The 19,571-nt window shown below is 37.4% G+C and overlaps 3 protein-coding genes across 7 annotated transcripts in view; 1 reads left to right on the top strand and 2 right to left on the bottom strand.

Moving 5' to 3' along the window:
• The window catches only part of SLC38A6 (solute carrier family 38 member 6), an 80,279-nt gene extending 76,069 nt beyond the window's left edge, over positions 1-4,210 (bottom strand). The window contains exon 1 of one of the 4 annotated variants that reach the window (XM_036272362.1): positions 4,138-4,210. Coding sequence is in view for 2 of the 4 variants with exons in the window: in XM_036272345.1 (XP_036128238.1) it covers positions 282-410 (129 nt within the window). In the remaining 2 variants the exon portion in view is untranslated. Of the gene's footprint in view, positions 1-281; positions 451-3,746; positions 3,960-4,137 lie in introns of those variants that run through there. The other 3 variants (XM_036272354.1, XM_036272345.1, XM_036272369.1) reach the window with 3 other exon arrangements.
• TRMT5 (tRNA methyltransferase 5) lies at positions 602-8,065 on the top strand. Of its 2 annotated transcripts, none has more exons than XM_036272323.1 (5): positions 602-656; positions 1,546-2,201; positions 4,064-4,188; positions 6,842-7,496; positions 7,851-8,065. In XM_036272323.1, exons 1-5 carry the CDS (start codon positions 652-654, stop codon positions 7,928-7,930), a joined length of 1,521 nt encoding a protein of 506 aa, XP_036128216.1. In that variant the 5' UTR covers positions 602-651; the 3' UTR covers positions 7,931-8,065. The 2 variants fall into 2 exon arrangements, with proteins under 2 accessions (XP_036128216.1, XP_036128226.1); XM_036272333.1 differs by having other exon boundaries at positions 626-718.
• Positions 8,066-14,018: 5,953 nt separating this feature from the next.
• MNAT1 (MNAT1 component of CDK activating kinase) overlaps positions 14,019-19,571 on the bottom strand; it is a 232,655-nt gene continuing 227,102 nt past the window's right edge. Inside the window, exon 8 of the mRNA XM_036278045.1 lies at positions 14,019-14,473. Within this exon, the coding sequence (XP_036133938.1) occupies positions 14,353-14,473 (121 nt within the window). The 3' untranslated portion in view covers positions 14,019-14,352. The remainder of the gene's footprint in view (positions 14,474-19,571) is intronic.

The following is a 19,571-nucleotide window of genomic DNA, read 5'->3' as shown; positions in this document are numbered from 1 at the left end:
AGCAGCGAGCTACAGGGCTGCTCCTCCAGCGGTGTACCCGCAGCACTTGTTCCACCTGAGCCTGCCTGCGCCTTTGCCAGCTTTTCTTCCTCGGCACGTTAGCCTGTTACCACATTCGTGAATTCCACCGGATCGCATCCGCATCTAGGCTGCTGCCTTTGGGCCCCGGGCCCATGCCACTCTCCCCCGGCCATTCCCCTTCTTTTCCCGGTCTTATTTGGCCAGCACTGCAGGGGAGCCGGGTGGCAGTCCGCGCCAAGAAGCCAGCAGAGCCAACTTACGTTGCTTAGCAACGGGCTCAACTCTTCCGCCTCCGCCTCCGCCTCCGCCTCCGCCTCCGCCGGTTCGGGCTGCTGGGAAGAGACGTACCAGCCCGGCTCGACGTTGATGACCCCCCAGGGCGCCTCCATGCTGCTCGCTGGCCGACTACCAAGTCCATCTGCGAGCTACTACCCCTGCCCTCCGTCGTCAGTCGCGCCAGAGGCGGAGCTGTGGGCCCCGCCCTTCCGGGTTCCCGTACCTTACTAGGGTCGAGGGGAAAAGAGGGAATCGGCGCGATCTGATGACGCTCGCTCCTCCGCGGCGACCAGTGATAGTGTCATCGAGGGCACGCCCATCTACCAGCGACCCATTTCCGAGCTGCAGCAGAGCATGAGGTGAGGGATCTAGTCACGGAGCCAGATGCAGAGCGACAGCAAGAATTAGGATGGTGACCTTGGTGAGGTGGCCAGCGCGGGGCCCTTTTTGGTTCGAAGGGGCTGAGGGTCCGCTGGCGGGCCTTCTGCCCGAGGCTGCTCCCCTCCTCGCGCTGCCTGGGTGCGGACACCGCGAGGTCACCGTCATCGACCCGGGGTGCTGGGTAGTGAAAAACTGTTTCTTCTTTTCAAAAGCTTTCTGGTAGATCCTTTAGCCACATTTTACATGGGGGAAGCCGAGACTCATTAAGTAATTGACCCAAGATCACACAGCTGGTTAACTGCTAGACCCAATTTGAACCCTAGCTGTGAAGTTTGATATTTTGCTTTACAGGGTTCTGGGCAGGGCCCTTTCCTCTTACAATTACTTCTTTGGTATTCCAGAAGGCAAAGAGACTAAATGATACTCTTAATGTGTAAAGCATTTAGTTTAGCATCTGACACAATAGGTACCCACAAGAATATCCTAGGAAATACTGCCATTGGTAAAGCCATAAATATAATGACCATTTCGTTTAGAGATGATCCCTTAAATCAAATCTCAGTGTTCCAATTCCAAATGTATTCTGGAGCAAATTGTGGGTGGAGAGGTTCATTAAGTATAGGAAGGCTGACGGATCACAAGTCCTCATCCTGGCAGCAGGTTGAGTTGAAGGTGCACATTTATTATTTGCCACTAATAAAAAGTCATTCTGCCCTGGGAAACATGGTATACTTCTCACACACCACTAAAGGTTTTCATTATTGGCATTTAGCATGTTATGTACAATTTAGATTTTTATTCTCAAAACCTGTTGTGAACATGTAAGTTGGTTTGTAGCTTTATGGTTTGTAAATGAATTTTTTTTAGGATCTTATGGAGGCCATTTGGATTCCTAAGAAGACTTCTCAAAGTGGAAAGCTGTAGAATAACTGAATCAGAATCATTGATCCCTCTAGCTTGGAAATCACTGATACAGAAACTTGGCAAAGCACCTGGTATTTTCTTGTGGCATCAAAGAAAAAGATTCTCAACCATGCCTGAAATAGAAACAAGTCGGAGAGACTCAGAATTGTTTTCACCACCATCTGATGTACGAGGAATGACAAAACTTGATAGAACGGCTTTTAGAAAGACAGTCACCATCCCCGTGCTTAAAGTGAGGAAAGAAATTGTCAATAAATTGATTCGATCCCTTAAAAGGGCAGCACTACAGCGCCCAGGCATAAAACGTGTAATTGAAGATCCAGAAGATGAAGAAAGTAGACTAATTATGTTGGATCCCTATAAAATGTTTACTAATGATTCCTTTGAGAAAGCAGAACTCAGTATTTTAAAGCAGCTTAATGTCAGTCCACAGATATCTAAATATAATTTGGAACTAACTTATGAAAACTTTAAGTCAGAAGAAATCTTAAGAGCTGTGCTTCCTGAAGGTCAAGATGTGACTTCAGGGTTTAGCAGAGTTGGACATATTGCCCACCTAAACCTTCGAGATCATCAGCTGCCTTTCAAGCATTTAATTGGTAGGTATGTCTTAGTAATATTCCTGTGCTAGAAAGCAATTACAAAGTTGTAATTTTAGTTTTTTAAATGCCAAATTGCAGTAGCAGGACACTTTATCTTTTTCATTTTAAATTGGATCTTAAGCCACATACTATCTTTTGAGAAAGCCATTCTGGAATACCCTTTTCAGAGTCACAGCAAGCTTTAAATATCAGTTCAAGCTTTTGGGTACACAGTAATAGGCTTAGATAACACTTGAATCACTTGCTTTAGCAGAATTCTTTGGCATCTTGTCACTTAAGTCTTATTAGGCCTCAGGACTATTTTGAATGCTAGGTTTCATAAATTTGAGTGTTTTAAGTCAAAATTGCAAGACACTGTTTACTCATACTTGCATGGATTCAACTATTGAATCTCTTCTATATGTCAGCACTATACTTTGTTTTCAGTACTCTTAGTTTTTTAGAAACGATGCTTGTGTATGTTGTACCTCTGTAGCCCCAGGTTTGAGCCTGTCCTTTATTCTTTGGGCCAAAAGTAAAAAAATAATCAAAATTGCCCCTCCTTACGTGAATATTTGATGCCCATGCATTCTCCAGATTAATTATTTTAATAGCGTGACTGTCAGAACTTCTGGGAACTATTTTCAGCTTTAAAATGTAGTGCTCAGTGTTTTGCATGGGTAAGATTTCAGAAATATGCTGTTATGCACTTCCTTTGTTTTACTGATGAAAAGGACCGATAATGCATAATGATAACATAGTAAATACTTAAGCAGATCCTTATAATTATGACTGGGCGCAAATGTCAAGTCAAGGCTTTCCTGTGAGTCATTGCCTATCCTAACTCAAACATTACATTTGTCAATCCTATTTTATAAATTCTCTTTCATAAAGGGGCACTCATAGATGAAAAGTGAAACAATTTCATAGTGGTAACCTTTTTTTTTTTTTTTTTTTTCTTTTCATTTCAAACTAACTTCTGTACCTTAAAAATTGAGTTCTGATACCTGAAGCACAACGGGATAAGAACAATGACTGACTACAGTTTATTGATATTACCATATTCAAAATCAGGTATCTAGTTCACTTATCAAAGAGAAATTGGACAAATTCTGGTTGTATCTCAGCATATTTGTATTATTAAGTACTTTTTACTAACTTACAAATCAAATTATTTTTCCTTATGCACTGAGATAGAATATAGATTCTTATAAGTTTTTTAACTGCTGACAAAAAAGTAGACTTTGATTAAAGGGCATCAATATACTGTTTCTGGTGTATTTTATGATCTTGGTAGCTTTTTCTGCTGTGGCAAATACTTGACAAAAGAAGAACTTAAGTAAATGAAAATTTTATTTAGATGAGACTGAAGAATATGTTTCCTTTATTTGAAAACATTATTTTGCTGATATGTATTTCCAAAGTGGAGCCATGTATTTCACATATACAGTAAAACAAACATTTGGTTTGAAGACAATGGCTACAGGGCTGGTGTTTTCTGGGACCATATGTGCCCCAGCCCTTACACATCTTTCTATTCTTTACCAATTCCCTATGATGTACCTTTTTGCTTATTGTAATATTGGTACATTTGAGAGTTACTAAAAAACATGGAAAAACAGTAGGTAGATCCAAACTCCGCAAAACTGTTTCCTTAAAAATGTACCCACACATTTATTGTGTGTTTGTATTGGAGGCTGTCAGACATTCATTTTTAGTGATCTGTTGAATTTTGAGAATTGTATGCTACTTCACACACATAGATGCAGTTTTTACCTATAAACCAAAAGAAAATACAGTTCATTTCATTTTTGCAGTTTTATCTTTTCTTTTGCAATTAACAGGCAGTATTTGTTATGAATTCTCATCTTTTCTTTTAGGCCAAGTTATGATTGACAAAAATCCAGGAATCACCTCAGCAGTAAATAAAATCAACAGTATTGATAGTACTTACCGAAATTTCCAAATGGAAGTACTATCTGGCGAGGAGAACATGATGACCAAGGTATAGAGTATGTTATTGTCTCCTAGTATGGTGTTATAACAAGATTCATGTTTAGAATCAGAATAGATGACAAAGATTAAAATATTTTAAATACCCAGTATTGAATATATGAGAATGTGAGCATTTACATATACTATTGCTGGGAGTGCAAATTTGATACATTCAGGAAGATTGTATGGTAATATATTGTAATTCTGAATAGGTATGTCCTTTGACCTAAAATTCCATTTATAGGAAATTATCTCAAGGATATAATTAAACAAAATTGAAATGATGTATGTACTAGGTTCTTCATTATTTTTATATTAAAATAAATAAACAAATGGAAACAACTAAATGTTCATCAGTAGAGAACTGATTAAATTCTGGTATAACAATGCAATAGAATAATCCATCATTAAAGTTTATTTGGCTCCATACTTCTTAAAATAAATTGCCCGTTGACAGATGAAGCAACAAAAAAGCAAGTATATAACATAGTTCAATTTTAACTAAATATCTATGTAAATATGCACATACATCAGAATGTTAACAGTGGGCATATTTTTATTTTAAGTAGTTATTAGTGACCGTTGTTATCATCTTTATACTTTTCTACTGACTACATATTTATTTTATAAGAAAAATCTGTATCAAAGAAAAAATAATTTAAAATATGTAGGAACAAATTCCTGTTATAAAAACACTTTCTAATCTCCCCCCACTCCCACCCCGATCCTCTGGAGTGCTAGATGTAATAAACTTTTTTTAGCCAAAAGTCTTAGATTTATGTTAATGTGAAATTTTGTACTTAAGCTAGGAAAATAAACTAAACTCTTTATAACTTGAAAAAACTCTGATGACAAAGGCCACTCTTAAAATGTTAAACATGTCTTTTAAATAGGACTTCATAAAACTCAGGACAGAGTTTATGCAAAATAATTATTTCTTAAGGTTCTAGGCCATATAGACTTAGGTGAATATTATTTTTAAGTATATTATTTCTCCATAATTTAATAGTATCAGAATATTAAAATACCATTTACTTCATACTTAGTGTCAGGCCCTAAGTAAAATGCTTAAAATGTAACAAATCCTAAGAAGCCCACAAGATAATGATGGTTGTTATTAATATTCTCTTTATGCAGGTGAAATAACAAGGAATGACTGAGCTGGGTGTTTGGAGCCAGGCTTCTGACTCCAGAGTCCATGCATGGTCCTTCCCTATATACCAAACCTCCACTGCCTACCACTTTTGTATAATGTGTGAGGTCTGTTATGGCAAGTAAAATTTGAATGGGAGTCATTTGATAATAACAGTGCTTATTTCAGCTGACATTAAGGCATACCTGTTAGTCATATGCTGATTGAACATTGTGCATATTCTTCACTTGGTACTGATTCTTAGGGTAACAGGTAACAACATCATCCTCAAGAAAAGATCTAAAAGTTCTAAGCAACTTCTGTAATTTTTTAAATGCTCTGTAATTGATTTCCTAAGTCATGAAGTTTGTTCTTAGGAATACTTTATACCTAATATTTTTACCATAAAATATATGTTAAAAGTCAGTATAATTTCTGTGCTCCAAACAGATCACATTTAAGTTTAACTTTAGAAGCTCATGCAACATTTAAGTACTATGTGTGTGTATTATGAATAAAAAGATTCCTGAGAGTGAATTTGGCTGAAATTAATGCTGACTAAAGGGAGTGAAGTATCAAAGACAGCGTGAATAAAACCAGAAGGATACTTAGAATCTAATTTTTAAACTAGATCTGTGCTTCACATTAAGGACCTTAAAAGGGAACATAGAAAGTAGATTTCAGGAAAAGTAGTCACAAGACATATTTAAACTTTCCAGGTTATATACCCAGAAAGACTTTTAGTTGGCAGAATCATGAGCAAACATTTCCAACTCTGGAACCTTAATAATATAGCCAGATTTAAACATTTCCAAATCCAATGTGGTTGAGGGGAAAAAAATATGTACAAATTTGGAATTCAAGTCCATGTAAGCAGAATATAGAAGATACATCTATCAGATTTATAGACCTTTCTGGCCTTTGATTCTTTATTAATTAAAATTGGGAAAGGAGAAAACAGGAGAATGATTTGTTCTATACACTGGTTCTAATTTACAGACATGAAACTTGCAAAGTCCAAGTAACTATCTTAAAACAGCAAAGTACCTGAAAATTGGATGACACCTAACACATCTATCATGCTTCCCTCTTACAAACTGAAAACTAAATGAGGAGGGAAGCTTGTTTGCTGTGTGGAAGTGCTGTCTGCAACTTAGCTACCCACCATGAGGATACATTTTTTCCTCTCCATCAGGTCAACCAGTCAATTGGTCTATCTGAAAAATTCCTCATGTGATTTGGGACCACTTTATGGCCCTTTAGGATGGATGACACAGGGAGCCATCTAACTTTGAAGAGATGACTTCTCATGAAAAAGTCTAATGCAAGATATTAACTGACTTCAATTATAGCATAAACACCAGAATTCTAATTAAAATGCCTTTAAATGCACTGTTATTTACTCTTAATAGTAGTAAACTGAAATATGTGTATGTGTGTGGGTGCATCCGTCCATATCAGCCATGGGTGCATCCATCCATATCAGTGGCTGAAATAAGGAGAATAACCAAAAACTTAATACCTTTTTCAGGTTCGAGAAAACAACTACACCTACGAATTTGATTTTTCAAAAGTTTATTGGAATCCCCGTCTCTCTACAGAACACAGCCGTATCACAGAACTTCTCAAACCTGGAGATGTCCTATTTGATGTTTTTGCTGGGGTTGGGCCCTTTGCCATTCCAGCAGCAAAGAAAAACTGCACTGTATTTGCCAATGATCTTAATCCTGAATCCTATAAATGGCTATTGCACAACTGTAAATTAAATAAAGTGGACAAAAAGGTAAAAGTCTTTAACTTGGATGGGAGAGACTTCCTCCAAGGACCACTCAGAGAAGAGTTAATGCAGCAGCTGGGACCACTGTCAAAAGAAAGAAAACACTCTGTGCACATTGTCATGAACTTACCAGCAAAGGCTATCGAGTTTCTCAGTGCTTTCAAATCACTTTTACATGGGCAGCCATGTGCCAGTGAGCTCCTTCCCACAGTACACTGTTACAGCTTTTCCAAAGATGCTAATCCTGCTAAGGATGTTCAGCAACAAGCTGAAGCTGTATTAGGCATTTCCTTGGATGTGTGCAGTTCAGTTCACCTAGTGAGAAATGTGGCCCCTAACAAAGAAATGTTATGCATCACCTTTCAGATTCCTGCTGCTATCCTCTACAAGAACCAGACCCTAAATCTAGGTGAGCAATTTCTGGGATTTTAAATGTAAACTATAATACTTTTCATGCAGCTTTCTTAGACTATATATTTTATATTACTTATTAAGTTTGGAATAGGTTAAACTAATTCTTGTTAAGTATTTCACTTTAAAACTCCTTGCCCCTTGTGACTAGTTTCTCCCAATATAACAGATTTGTTTGTCACATGTTCAATCTAGTAGGCTATTTCATTAAATAATAAATCCACAGAAATGTTACTATTTCATATAAGTTGAATAGATTAAAAACCTTTAAAATGCCTACCTATATTATTTGCTTTTCAAAAGTATTTTCACATGTTAAGTATCTTATCTAAGTTTTCTGGATCTGTTACAGAGAATCATGAAGATCCTCCACCTCTTAAACGCCAGAGGACAGATAAAGCCTGTTCAGAAGAAAAAACAACAGTGGTTTAAAACACTTAATTGCAAATGCTTTCTCTATCTCCCCACTAGATTGTTATGTAGTGAAATATGTATGATTTCACAAAATTTTAGCATTTAGTTACTTTAGTATTGAACTGTTATAGTTTACTCATGCTGTCTTATAAATCAAGGATTATCAAAGTTTAAATAAGTCAACTAAACTAAATTACCTAAATTATACTACATAATTATAATTTTATAATTTAAATTATTTAAATATGTCGGTCTCGAACAAAATAGACCCAGAGACATAGAAGTAAGGTTCAGACTGACAGACTTCAGAGGAGGGGGCAGAGGGAGGGAAGAGATAAACCAAAGAACTTATGCATATAAGCAATGAACACAGACAACAATGCTGGGGGGGGGGGGGGGGGGGAGGAGGCGTAAGGAGGATTTCAATGGGGGAAAAAGAAGAAACATCTGTAACAAAAAATAAATTTTAAAAATTAAATATGTATCTCTTGGGAAAATAGTTTTTGAAGTCAGGGTAATTGAGTGCTAACTAGGAAAGCACTAATATCACTTTACAGTTATCCTTAGCTGAAGACTGTAGCTAAGCTTTATATAGTACTCTTATACTATCACTAAAAAATAACAAAAATTAGATTATTTAGATCAGGAATATGCAAACCACGTCAGGCAGGCCAAATCTGGCCTACCACCAAGGTGGCAAGCAGCTTGAAAATGGTTCTTACATTTTTATATGGTTGGTAAAGAATCAAAATAATATTTTGTGACATGAAATTTGACTTTCAGTGCCCATAAATAAAGTTTTATTTGACTACACCATGCTCATTTGTTTACACCCTGACTATGGCTGCTTTCATGGTAACAGGAGGGTTGAGTAGTTATAACACAATGGGATGTAATTCTCATCACTTCATACTTGTGTTCAGCACACTACAAATCAGTGACACTGTAATAATTCAACAGCATTTTCAGTGCTATGTATATCACCAACCTATAACATTTTATTTTATTACCAGTGTATATCCATCATTTCAGAACAAGAAAAGTGAACTTCTAATGTGCTTTTATGGCACAGTGGAGTGTGAATTATTCTGATAATTGAATTAGATAACAAAACACCTATACCTGCACTAAAATCCAATATATACTGACATTATCAGAAGTAGTACTCATCTCAGTATTTCTAACTCTCAGACAACCTACTATCAGAAAAATTAGAAATTTAAACTAGAAATATAGCATAATTTCTTCACAATTAAAAATGAAAACAAGGCTGCAACCAAAGTAAATGTCCAAGTGACTTGTAAGCCAAGCAAGGTCAGCTATTTAATTAATCCAATAATTGTGAATTAATTGTTTTTGAATACAGCATCCAAAGAAATGTGTCCAGAGAAAGTAAACTTTTTAAGCCTATTGGCCTTTTGGCAAGAACAGCTGCTCAGACTTGAGATCATTGGGAGCAATATCAATAGTCAAAAAGATAAATAAGACCAAGTGGTTCTTTGACACTTGATGAGTTGATAGATGTTACTAATAATACTGCTCAGTTCTTGTTTATTTGAGGCATTAATGCTGAGTTTGAAGCTACTAAAGAATTAGCCCCTGAATACTCTGCATGGAACATCTGGTGAATATTTTGAAAGAAGTTGAGAAAACTAATTCTGTACAATCTGAGGTGGAATCTCCTAAGATGTTATAGTGGATGGTGGTTAAGACCTAGTTGGAGAAATTTACAAAGCTTGTGAAAATGTAAGGTGTTTAAAACCTACAGTGATTCACTATCTTTACCAGCATGTACCTTGCAGAAAAAAATTTTATCATATGTTACTGAACCAGTAGTGTTAATAGAAAACTTCACTTGTTTTCATGGATTTGAACCATTCTGTAGTCCTTGAATTTTGTCAGAAATTGAAGCTGAATTTTCTAACTTGCTTGACCTAGGTTTGATTTATTTAGCAATTGTAAAGTATGACTATAATTTTTTTTAGATCAGGGTTAAGACTGAAATTTTTCTTAACAAGAAGAATTACCCTTAAACACTGTTTTTTAGAACACTGAACAGCTTTGGAAAGTAGCTTTTGCTAAAGATAATATTTCTTAAAGATTTTCAACTTACAATTACAAGGCAAGCATAACTTTCATGTGAAATATACTGCATTAGCCATGTCAATGACAGACATTTGAATCACATTATCCTGTGTTGTACATTTTTCATGCTATCAAAAATTAAAACAAGAGCCCTAGTCAGGTAGCTCAGTTGGTTAAAATGTTATCCTGATACATCAAGGTGATGGGTTCAATCCCCAATCAGGGCACATATAAGAATCAACCAAAGACTGCGTAAATAAGTGGAACAACAAATCAATGTTTCTCTTTCCCTCCCCCTCTCAAAAAAAAAAAAACCCAATTAAAAAAAATGTCTTGCCCTGGCCAGTTTGGCTCAGCGGTTAGAGCGTCGACCTGCGGTCCTGAGAGACCCGGGTTCAGTTCCCGCTAAGGGCATGTACCTCGGTTGCAGTTTGTCCCCCGCCCTGGTTGGGTCGTGTGGGTGGCAACCACTCGACGTGTCCCTTGCACGTCGATGTTTCTCTCTCTCTCTCCCTCCCACACTCTATCTGAACAAAAAATAGAAAAAAAAATGTCTTAAAAAAATTAAGCCCAAGACCATTTTGTTCAGTGGTTAGAGCATCAGCCTATGAACCAAAGGGTCACAGATTCAACTTACAGTCAAGTGCATGTACCTGGGCTGCAGGTTCGATCCTTAGCCCCAACTGATGTCTGTCTGTCTGTCTGTCTGTCTGTCTGTCTGTCTCTCTCTCTCCCTCCCCCTCCCTCCCACTCTAACTAAAAATCAATGGGAAAATATCCTTGGGTGAGGATTAACAACAACAACAAATAATTAAAACAAGAAACAAGATCTCCCTTCTCACACAAATTACCAGTGAATATACTTTCTGAGTTCAGCATTTTTGGGACCTTGATGTAAATACAAAGGAAATTTCCATATTTCAAAATCCTTTTAACTACAATTGAGCTTCTACCTAATCGTCAATTGAAAGTGAATAATGTGCTATGTAATGACATGCTAAAAGGCAAATGCCTTCCAAGTGATGAATATGCTTCGAATCTTACACTTCTGGACTGATATCAGCATTAGGCAGTATCTGTGTGAAAAGACTTTTTTTTAAAGGTGAAATGTGTAAAACCTTATTACAGATAACCATTAACAGGTGATCATTTACAATTGATTTTAATGATAGGAAACTGTTAGAACCCCAATTAAAGAAAATGTTTATTCCCAAAGAAAAGGCATTACAAAAAATATATTCAATTATGTTTGGAATTTTGTTAATTAAGAAAATGTGGCAATTTATCTCTTATAAGTACCTACTTTATGTCCTCGATGTTGCCTCTTAGCCTACAAAACCCAATATAATTACTATATAGCCCTACAGAAAAAATTTGAGGACCCTTGATCCAAGTCATTAATTACAAACTTAAATGCCTTCAGAAGCCAGGCAGGTTATATAAGTAGATGAAGACAATAAATGATAAGAAGTGTAGGGAAGTAATGACTTGGAGCCTTTATTCCTTATCTAAAAGCACATGAAATTGTTTTGAAACTCAACCCAACCTATCCTCTGCAAGAGCTTGAAGGCTAATTCAGCCAGAGATTGCTAGTTTGAGACTTCTAATTTTTTTTCCCCTCCCTGCCCTCCCAGGATCAGGGCTTAATTTGAAATGGTTATCTCACCACCTGTTGACAGCCTAAAGATAACTTCTAAAAGAAGCTTAGATCAAATATTTATTGAATGAAATTAAGGAATACTAAGTAATAATGCACCCCAACTATGATGTAAATGTATTCAATACCCTTAATACCTGCTTAAAAGGGAGTAGGGTAGTTAATAGTCAGTCATGTTCTACATAATGAATTTCTTTAAATTCTCAAGGATATCAAGGTTAGTTGATGTCATTTATAACTCATAAAAAAAATTGATACTTGATCTATAAAATTTCTTGAAGTCGAATGAAGTTTTCTATCAGATGACTTTACATAGCTGTTGTTTGTAAGTTTGAGCCTGATAGTCATTTCTACAGCATGGACTCTAGAGTATGACCACTGGATTCAAATCCAAATTCCGCTATTGTAAAGTTGTGTTGACCTCTGGCAAGTTACTTACCCTTTCTATACCTCAGCTTCTCCATCTGTTAAAGTGGGGAAAATAATACTAGCACTGTTGTGAAAATTAGAAAATGTGCAAAGCAGGAAGCATGGTGCTTGGCACATGCTCAACAGTTGTTAGCTGTCATTTCTGTGGTAGTGTTGTAAATTGTTGAAAGGCTTAATTCGTGGAAATTAAAGACTTGTGCAACCTTTTGTGTCAGAGAGGAAAGCACTAGAAGGACTGGGAACAACCTCATCAATTTAGAATATTTCTGTTATTTAGTGAATTGTTGTCATTAGGTTATCTTTCACCATTCCCCTTGATCCAAAAGGATCATTTAACAACTTCTAAATTCTGCCTATTGAATAAAAACATGGCAATTGTAAGAGCAAAATATTTACAAACATATAGAAGTTTTGGAATTTATTTGCCAAATCAAATGCAGGAAATTCCCACAATAATAAGGTAGGCTCAAAAAAGTTTTAAAAGCTTTTGAAATGTTCTATTAATTAGTTAATTCCATGTAAATACATTATACAAGGCACTAAGAACTAGTAATAGTGTTTCTTTTTAAAAAACAGGATACCTGTCAGCTGAGTAGACAGAGCAAACTTAACTATAGGGTCCAAAGTTCTCACTGTTCTTTAAAGAGATTTATAGACTTTACTGAAAATGCTAATCCTTGGTTGGGGAATACCAATAGATGTGAGAAACAGGATGCAGACTGGTAAGAATATAGATAAAACTAGACTTCAAAACAAAATGAAAAATCTGTTTTCTAATTCTGGCTTTTTACTAACTTGTGTATATGATTTTGGCCTACTCAGATATTCAATGCCTTGGTTTTTTCAATTATCAAAGAGAGAGAGAAGTACAGTACGGTGAAGATGAAAACGTAACTCCTGAAATTATTACCTGCTTAGTCAAATAAGATAGAGTAGTTACATAAGGATATTTCTCCCTGATGTAACCAATCTTGTTTCACATAACTTTCCACCCATAAAATTAACATCTGTTGTAATGGAGATTTGATAGGAAATCCCTTAATTTGCTTAAGAAACTATGTCCCATACCCAGTGGTCTATGTAATAGTCATACACTGTTGAGATTCTACAAACATCCATCCTGTCCACATCCAAACTTTTTAAGCAAAACCCTGGGTATACTAAAAGCCTTTGAAGTTTCAACAGAAACTACATCAGAGTCTCATAGGGAAATTTTATTTAAAATTATCCATTCCAGTCTCCAAGGTTTCATCATAAAATGAGTTCACTTTTGAGGTGAAAGGCATCATTTAAGTATTAAATTTTATTAACTTACATCTTTGAATTTGTCATTAAAGCAGGTTAATACTCCTCTAGTTTATCTTAAGTGTGGCTCACAGCTAGGAACTATAACACCTTGATCAAGGTTTGTCTCACTTTCCACTGCTCAAAACAGGCACTGAGTTCTTTTAAGAGTGACATTATCATAGGTCAGGTTTTACTTGCCATAACTTGATGGTACAAGGAAATATATCCACTTGTCTGGACTGGTATTAAGAAGACATTGGGCCTTCACCGGTTTGGCTCAGCAGTTAGAGCATCAGCCTGCAGTCCAGAGAGACCCGGGTTCGGTTCCCGCTAAGGGCACGTACCTCAGTTGCAGTTTGTCCCCGGCCCTGGTTGGTCGTGTGGGTGGCAGCCACTCGATGTGTCCCTTTCACTTCGATGTTTCTCTCTCTCTCCTCCTCTCTCTCCCTCCCACTCTATCTGAACAAAATATGAAAAAATGTCCTCGAATGAGGATAAGAAAAAAAAAAAAAAGACGACATTGGGGGGAAAAAAAGAAACATTTTATGAGAAGAAATAATAGACCTGGATATTAACACTAAACACTGTATTCAAAATGGCATTTTATAATGTGTTCAAGTAAAACACTATAATAAGAGAAAAACCACAAAAGTCTAGCTTTATTTTTAAAAGATTTTACAAGTCTGTCAACCTCAAATATACATAGGTAAATTATTCATATCTTCTTTCAGATGAGGCTTCCAGCTTCAATCTCTCAAAAAAATATAAGTAAAAAATAAATCTGTTCACACAAATATATATCCATTATATTGCTTGGCTTAGTTCTGAAATTTACTCTTTATAAACACCTGAACACAGCTGCTGTGCTACTAGTACTGTTGTTGTGCAGCTGCATGCGGCTACAATTTTACAAGTCTGCTTTACTTTAGTTAGTTCCCTAGTTCTGCTCCCAGGTCCAAATCTTATAAAGGAGAACTAAAGGTTAACTGGCCTGCCAGAAAAGCCCACTGAATGCATCCTGTAGTGCTCTGTGACAAGCAAGAGAAGATGTATAGCCTCCTGCAAGGTCCTGTGGAGAAGCAGCTCTGACATGGTTTAAATACCTAAAACAAAACAAAAATGTAGCATTAATATAGAAAGCACATAAAAACTGGTAACATTTTAAAAAGCAATAGTAAAGCTGTGGACAAAAAGGGACCACATACTAAACCAGACAAGCTCAGGGGAGGCCTGCATGGCGGACTTACAAACTCAGAGACAAAAGTAACCACACAGGATGGTCTGAAATTAAAACATCCTAATTAAAAGCAAGTCATGGCGGGTAGTCCTGTGCTAGGCTGGTCTCTTCCTTGACAAAGATCAATTTTTACCTTAACTGTCTATTGTCTTTTTGCATCTATTATAACATAGGAATGTCAGGGTAGTTTTCCTTTTTCCAGACCTCTCCCAGTACAATCTCCCACCAGAGCAGAAACCACAAACCCCTCATTGTTATTATGTTAACTGTTGGCTGTTAACTATCCTATACTCACCAATGTAAAAGAAGTATGCGCTATTCAGTTTACTTTTTATCCAATCCCAGAGATTTCTCCGGTTTTGCTTTTTCCCGCCTCCCTAATCCATCACCAATGGACTTCATATAAGCCCTCCCTTATGCCTACCTTTTTCTTTGATTGTAATGTATAAAATAAGTTGCAAAACTGCCAGTCTCTGGAGCATTTTCTCAATCCATTGAGCTTTTTGCTTTCCAGCAATTGTCAGTTTGGCTCAAATAAACTCATAAAAATTCTTACAGGTTAGGACATTTATGTCGACAAGTGGATTCAAATTTTATTTACTTATTAAAAAATTTTTTTTCTTTATTGATTTCAGAGAGAGGGGAAGGGAAAGGGAGAGAGAACATCAATTGGCCGCCTCCTGCATACCCCTACGGGAGATTTGGCCCACAACCTGGGCATGTGCCCTGACTGGGAATCGAACCGGTGACCTCTTGGTGCATGGGTCGATGCTCAACCACTGAGCCACACCGGCCAGGCAAGTGGATTCTAATTTTAAAGAGGAATTTTGTTTTGAAATGTACATCTGGTGAGAGAAAAGCTCTCATTTCAGATGAAGATCAACCTAATGGTGAGTGAACATATGGGGAATGCTCTCTGCTGTATTTGGAACATCAAGTGCATAAAAAATCTTTTCTAAAACTTCAAATTTAGCCCTGGCTGGTTTGGTTCAGCGGTTAGAGCGTCGGACTGTGGACCAGAGAGTCCTGGGTTCGGTTCCCACTAAGGGCATGTACCTCAGTTGCTGCTGTTTTTGGCCCTGTTGGGGTCATGTGTGTCTCTCTCTCACATCGATGTTTCTCTCTCTCTCTTCCCCCCTCTCTCCCTCCCACTGTGTCTGAAGATAAATGCAAAAAAAAAGTTCCTTGAGTGAGGATAAAAATTAATACATATTTTTAGAAAGTTCATCAAATTTAAGTCTGTTTCAGTTAATTTTTGTCTGAGGTAGGAATTTTCTTTCTTTAAATCATTGAGGATTCCCCTTCAGCAGTCTGAGCTGCCAACCAATTATCATGTGCTTTTATTTCAGGGGAAATAATCTACCCTCGATGAGAATGAATGGCTCCCTCCAATTCTTCAAGATCTTTGGCTTGCTTTCTATAGGTCAGCTCTTCAGCTGCATGGCTGATCTTTTCACCTGCTTTATAAAGTTTTTCCTCTTTCTCTAACTGGTAGTTTTCTTCTACTGACAATTTCCTAAGAAGTATGATTTCATTTTCTTGATACAGTTTAGTCTTTAAATTTGTGATAAAGCTTTTGTTTTCAAGATGTTCATTTCCTTTCAATAATTTTTTTTTAAATCCTTACCTCAGGATATTTTCCCATTGATTTTTAGATAGAGTGGGAGGGAGAAAGGGAAAGGGAGCGAGAAATGCTGATATAAGAGAGACAAACATTGACTGGTTACCTCCCACACGACCCCAATGGGGGCCAAGGATCGAACCTGCAACTGAGGTACATGCCCTTGACTGGGAATCGAGCCACAATGGCCGGGCTCTCCTTTTAGGGTTTTTAAAGAAGCCTTTAACTTAGCAGCATGAAACCAGCTTCTTCAAAGCTCCTTTTGGTTGATTATCTAAGAGTGAACCATTTTCTGAACCATTCTTCATTTCCAATTCCAAGTTATCATCCGTTAAATTTTCTCCAAGCACAGCTACCCAATCTTTCATCTTTAGCAAGCATTCCATCAGAGACTTGATCTGATATTCTTTTATCACATAGAACTTATTTTGCATATACTTTGGAGTCTTCAAATGTTATTTTCTTTTTATTCAGTTTACTCATTTAGTCTTTCCTTTCTTCAGCTTCTTGTAAAAGCTATTTCTGGCTTTCCTGAAGTTGGGAATTTTCATTCAAAGCATCTTTTATAGCTTTGTTTATCTGAAATACTTTGAAGGTTGTTTTGGCTTCAGCTAGTTGTGATTTGAGTGATTCTGATTCATCTTCTAGGGACTGTATCCTTTTTTGAAATATCCACCATCAATTCATCTTGTTCAGAATGTTTAGATTTCTTTTCCTTTAATTCTTTTTCTAGAAAGAGTATTTCTTCCTCAAATTCCAATTTGGAACATTTCAGCTTTTCACAGATTGCCTCCTTCTCAAAGCTGGATCTTTAATGATTCTAAGCCTTCATACTCTTTTTGTACGAGGCTAAGTTTTTCACACAGTTTACATTTTTCTTTAATTAGTGTAAAAAGTTCTACAGCAAGCTTTTTCTTTTTCCACATAAAGCCAGCTTCTAATCGATAGAAAACTACACAAAAATAATCCAACAGCAGCAGCACATTATCAGCATCTCCCATGGAAAACCAAAGAGATTAGGACCTTTTCTCATATCTTTAGGCAATGCTGCCACAAACCTGGGTAGCTTTTCCAGGACCAGACCCAAGTATGGCTGAGGGGCAGTCCCAGGCTCCTCCATGGCGCCAAGGCTGCCTTGGATCCAGTGCCACACCCAAGGCCTAGCTGGGCCACAATCAGCAGCAGAGAACACAGCTGCCCCCTGGGGTGCCTCCACTCCTAGGTTAGACTCTGCGTCCAGATGACCGGAAGCCGGAGCCCCCGGAGCCTGCGTGCGCCTGGCCCTCCCCTCTCCCACCACACATAGGTTTAGTTTCATCCTGGCCAGGCAGAAGGTGGGAAGCAGTACATTTCCCCTCTTTCTCCCGTGAGGTTCACAGACATGTCCTGGGCCTTCGTTCCTAAGGGGGCCGGCGCTCCACCTGGCGAAGCCACCCACCTTTGGAAGTCCAGGAACTCAGGGCTGAGAAAATGGGATTCGGCCTTAGGCTTTGCACTGTGGTGTGGGCCGCTCAGCCCAGACCACCAGGGCTTCGTTCCAGGACAACCCCCTCCTCCCCCGCTCTGGGTGGCTGTGGTGGCAGTGAGGATTCTCCTGGAGATTCCTCGGTGCCTGGGGGGGAGGGGGTTGTTGTTGGGCCTCTCCCCAGCTTGGTGCCGGCCCTACTCCAATCCGAGGTGCTATCTTCTTGCAGCCCTGGCAAGATTCTTCTATCTGCACCCCTTGGAAGCCCTGAGGCTTCCTATCCCGGGGACCCCTCAGGAAAAGGTGCTGCCTTCATGCCAGTTAGAAAATGGCCTACAGGGCCAATGCCTGGGTGTACTACTAGAATTTTTAAAAATAAAAGTATTATTTCCGAACTAGTATTGTATTTTTAGAGAAGTCATTTTCAAATGATGTGGCAGGACCTTTGACATTTTATAAGCTCTTCAGACCTATATTTAATTTACAGAGGATTTATTTATAATGATGAACCCTTAAAGCACAGAGCTTAGGACAACCACACTCTGTTTCTGTCTTCATTACAAAACCAAGGATCTTTGGTTTGACTGCTTCACTATTTTTACGTCTATTTGGGCAAAGTCTTTACGTCTATTTACTTAAGTCTTCTTTTATGAATACTGTTCTAAGTTCTGCTCTCCATTCTTTTTCTTCTTTCTTTCATTTGCTTTATATGAGTGTGATATTGCCTACTACCCTATGAAAATTTATATTTTTCTTTTTCTTGTTTTCTTTTAAAAAGGTTACTTTTGTTCAAATTTATTTGAAAGCATTCTTGGAGGTGATTTGTAGGACCTCCTTGGATGAAAATGGACCCATTGCCAGTCACTATCTTTTAAAGTTTTACTGCTAAATATTACATAACAATTGAGTCCTCATGCAACTAATCCGATTCTTTATCATTCATTACATTTTTAAAAACCTTGAAAGTTTTGAGCTTTGGTCTCTATTTTCTATCTTTCCTACTTCATATAACTGAAATTGCCCAAACCAATTAGATTAAAATATAATCAAATTGTGAGAGAAGAGTAAATCTACATGAATAAAAAGTTGTACTCATTGTCAAAAGGATATCAGAATAGAGAATGACCTTGGAAGATTCTTGTATTATACACATCTGCACACTGAACTCTATTCCTGTTATTAAGGAATTAGAGATGGGGAAGACTTACCTATTCAGCATTTACAGGGGTGGGCTAGTAAGTTTACAGTTGTAATACAAATAAATAATACAATAATTAATAACCTAAGAATAAACTGTTTCACATACTCACAACTGTAAATCTACTTTTGTTCAACCTGTAGTTCTGAAACAAATACAAAACAAATGGAAGAAGGGAAAAAACATACTAGTAGCTTCAAAATTACAAAATATATTGTCTCCTTCTTTACAGGAAAGGAAACCTTAGAAAATCACATGTCTAAGAAATCTCTGAGACTGAGCCTGAGTTTAAAAGAATGTCCCAATTTGTAAATACAGAAGAATTGAACTGATCTCAAAAGACAGTGTAAAAGACAAATCACACATAATTATTTAGCAACTCAAACTTTCTACCTTGATAAAGGTAGACAAACAGTCCTGAAAAAGTGGGAGAACCCTAGTCAAAGAAGGGCAACTTGTTAGCATGACTACCAGCACTGTTGGAAAACAAATATTTCCAGCTTGCTTTAATGCCTAGTTTAAGAAACCACATTGTTTCTTCAGGCCTCAGGAAGTAAAGGAGCTTCACTCACCTTAGAATTACGGGTACGGCAAATGAATAAATCAGGCACCAGAACATTTTAATAACTTGGAAACTTTTCTACTCATTCATTCAAACTTCCTGTGTGTCAAAGTCTTGA

Source organism: Molossus molossus, unplaced genomic scaffold (assembly GCF_014108415.1).
Source record: "Molossus molossus isolate mMolMol1 unplaced genomic scaffold, mMolMol1.p scaffold_m16_p_1, whole genome shotgun sequence".
Lineage (NCBI taxonomy): Eukaryota > Metazoa > Chordata > Mammalia > Chiroptera > Molossidae > Molossus > Molossus molossus.
Note: the sequence above shows the minus strand (reverse complement) of the source record. Positions and strands in the feature narration are given on the sequence as shown.

Bases quoted from the DNA above. Each gene is read 5' to 3' on its own strand.
- TRMT5 (XM_036272323.1), top strand. The intron at 4,189-6,841 runs GTATAGAGTATG...TACCTTTTTCAG, and splicing joins AGGAGAACATGATGACCAAG to GTTCGAGAAAACAACTACAC. The intron at 7,497-7,850 runs GTGAGCAATTTC...GATCTGTTACAG, and splicing joins GAACCAGACCCTAAATCTAG to AGAATCATGAAGATCCTCCA.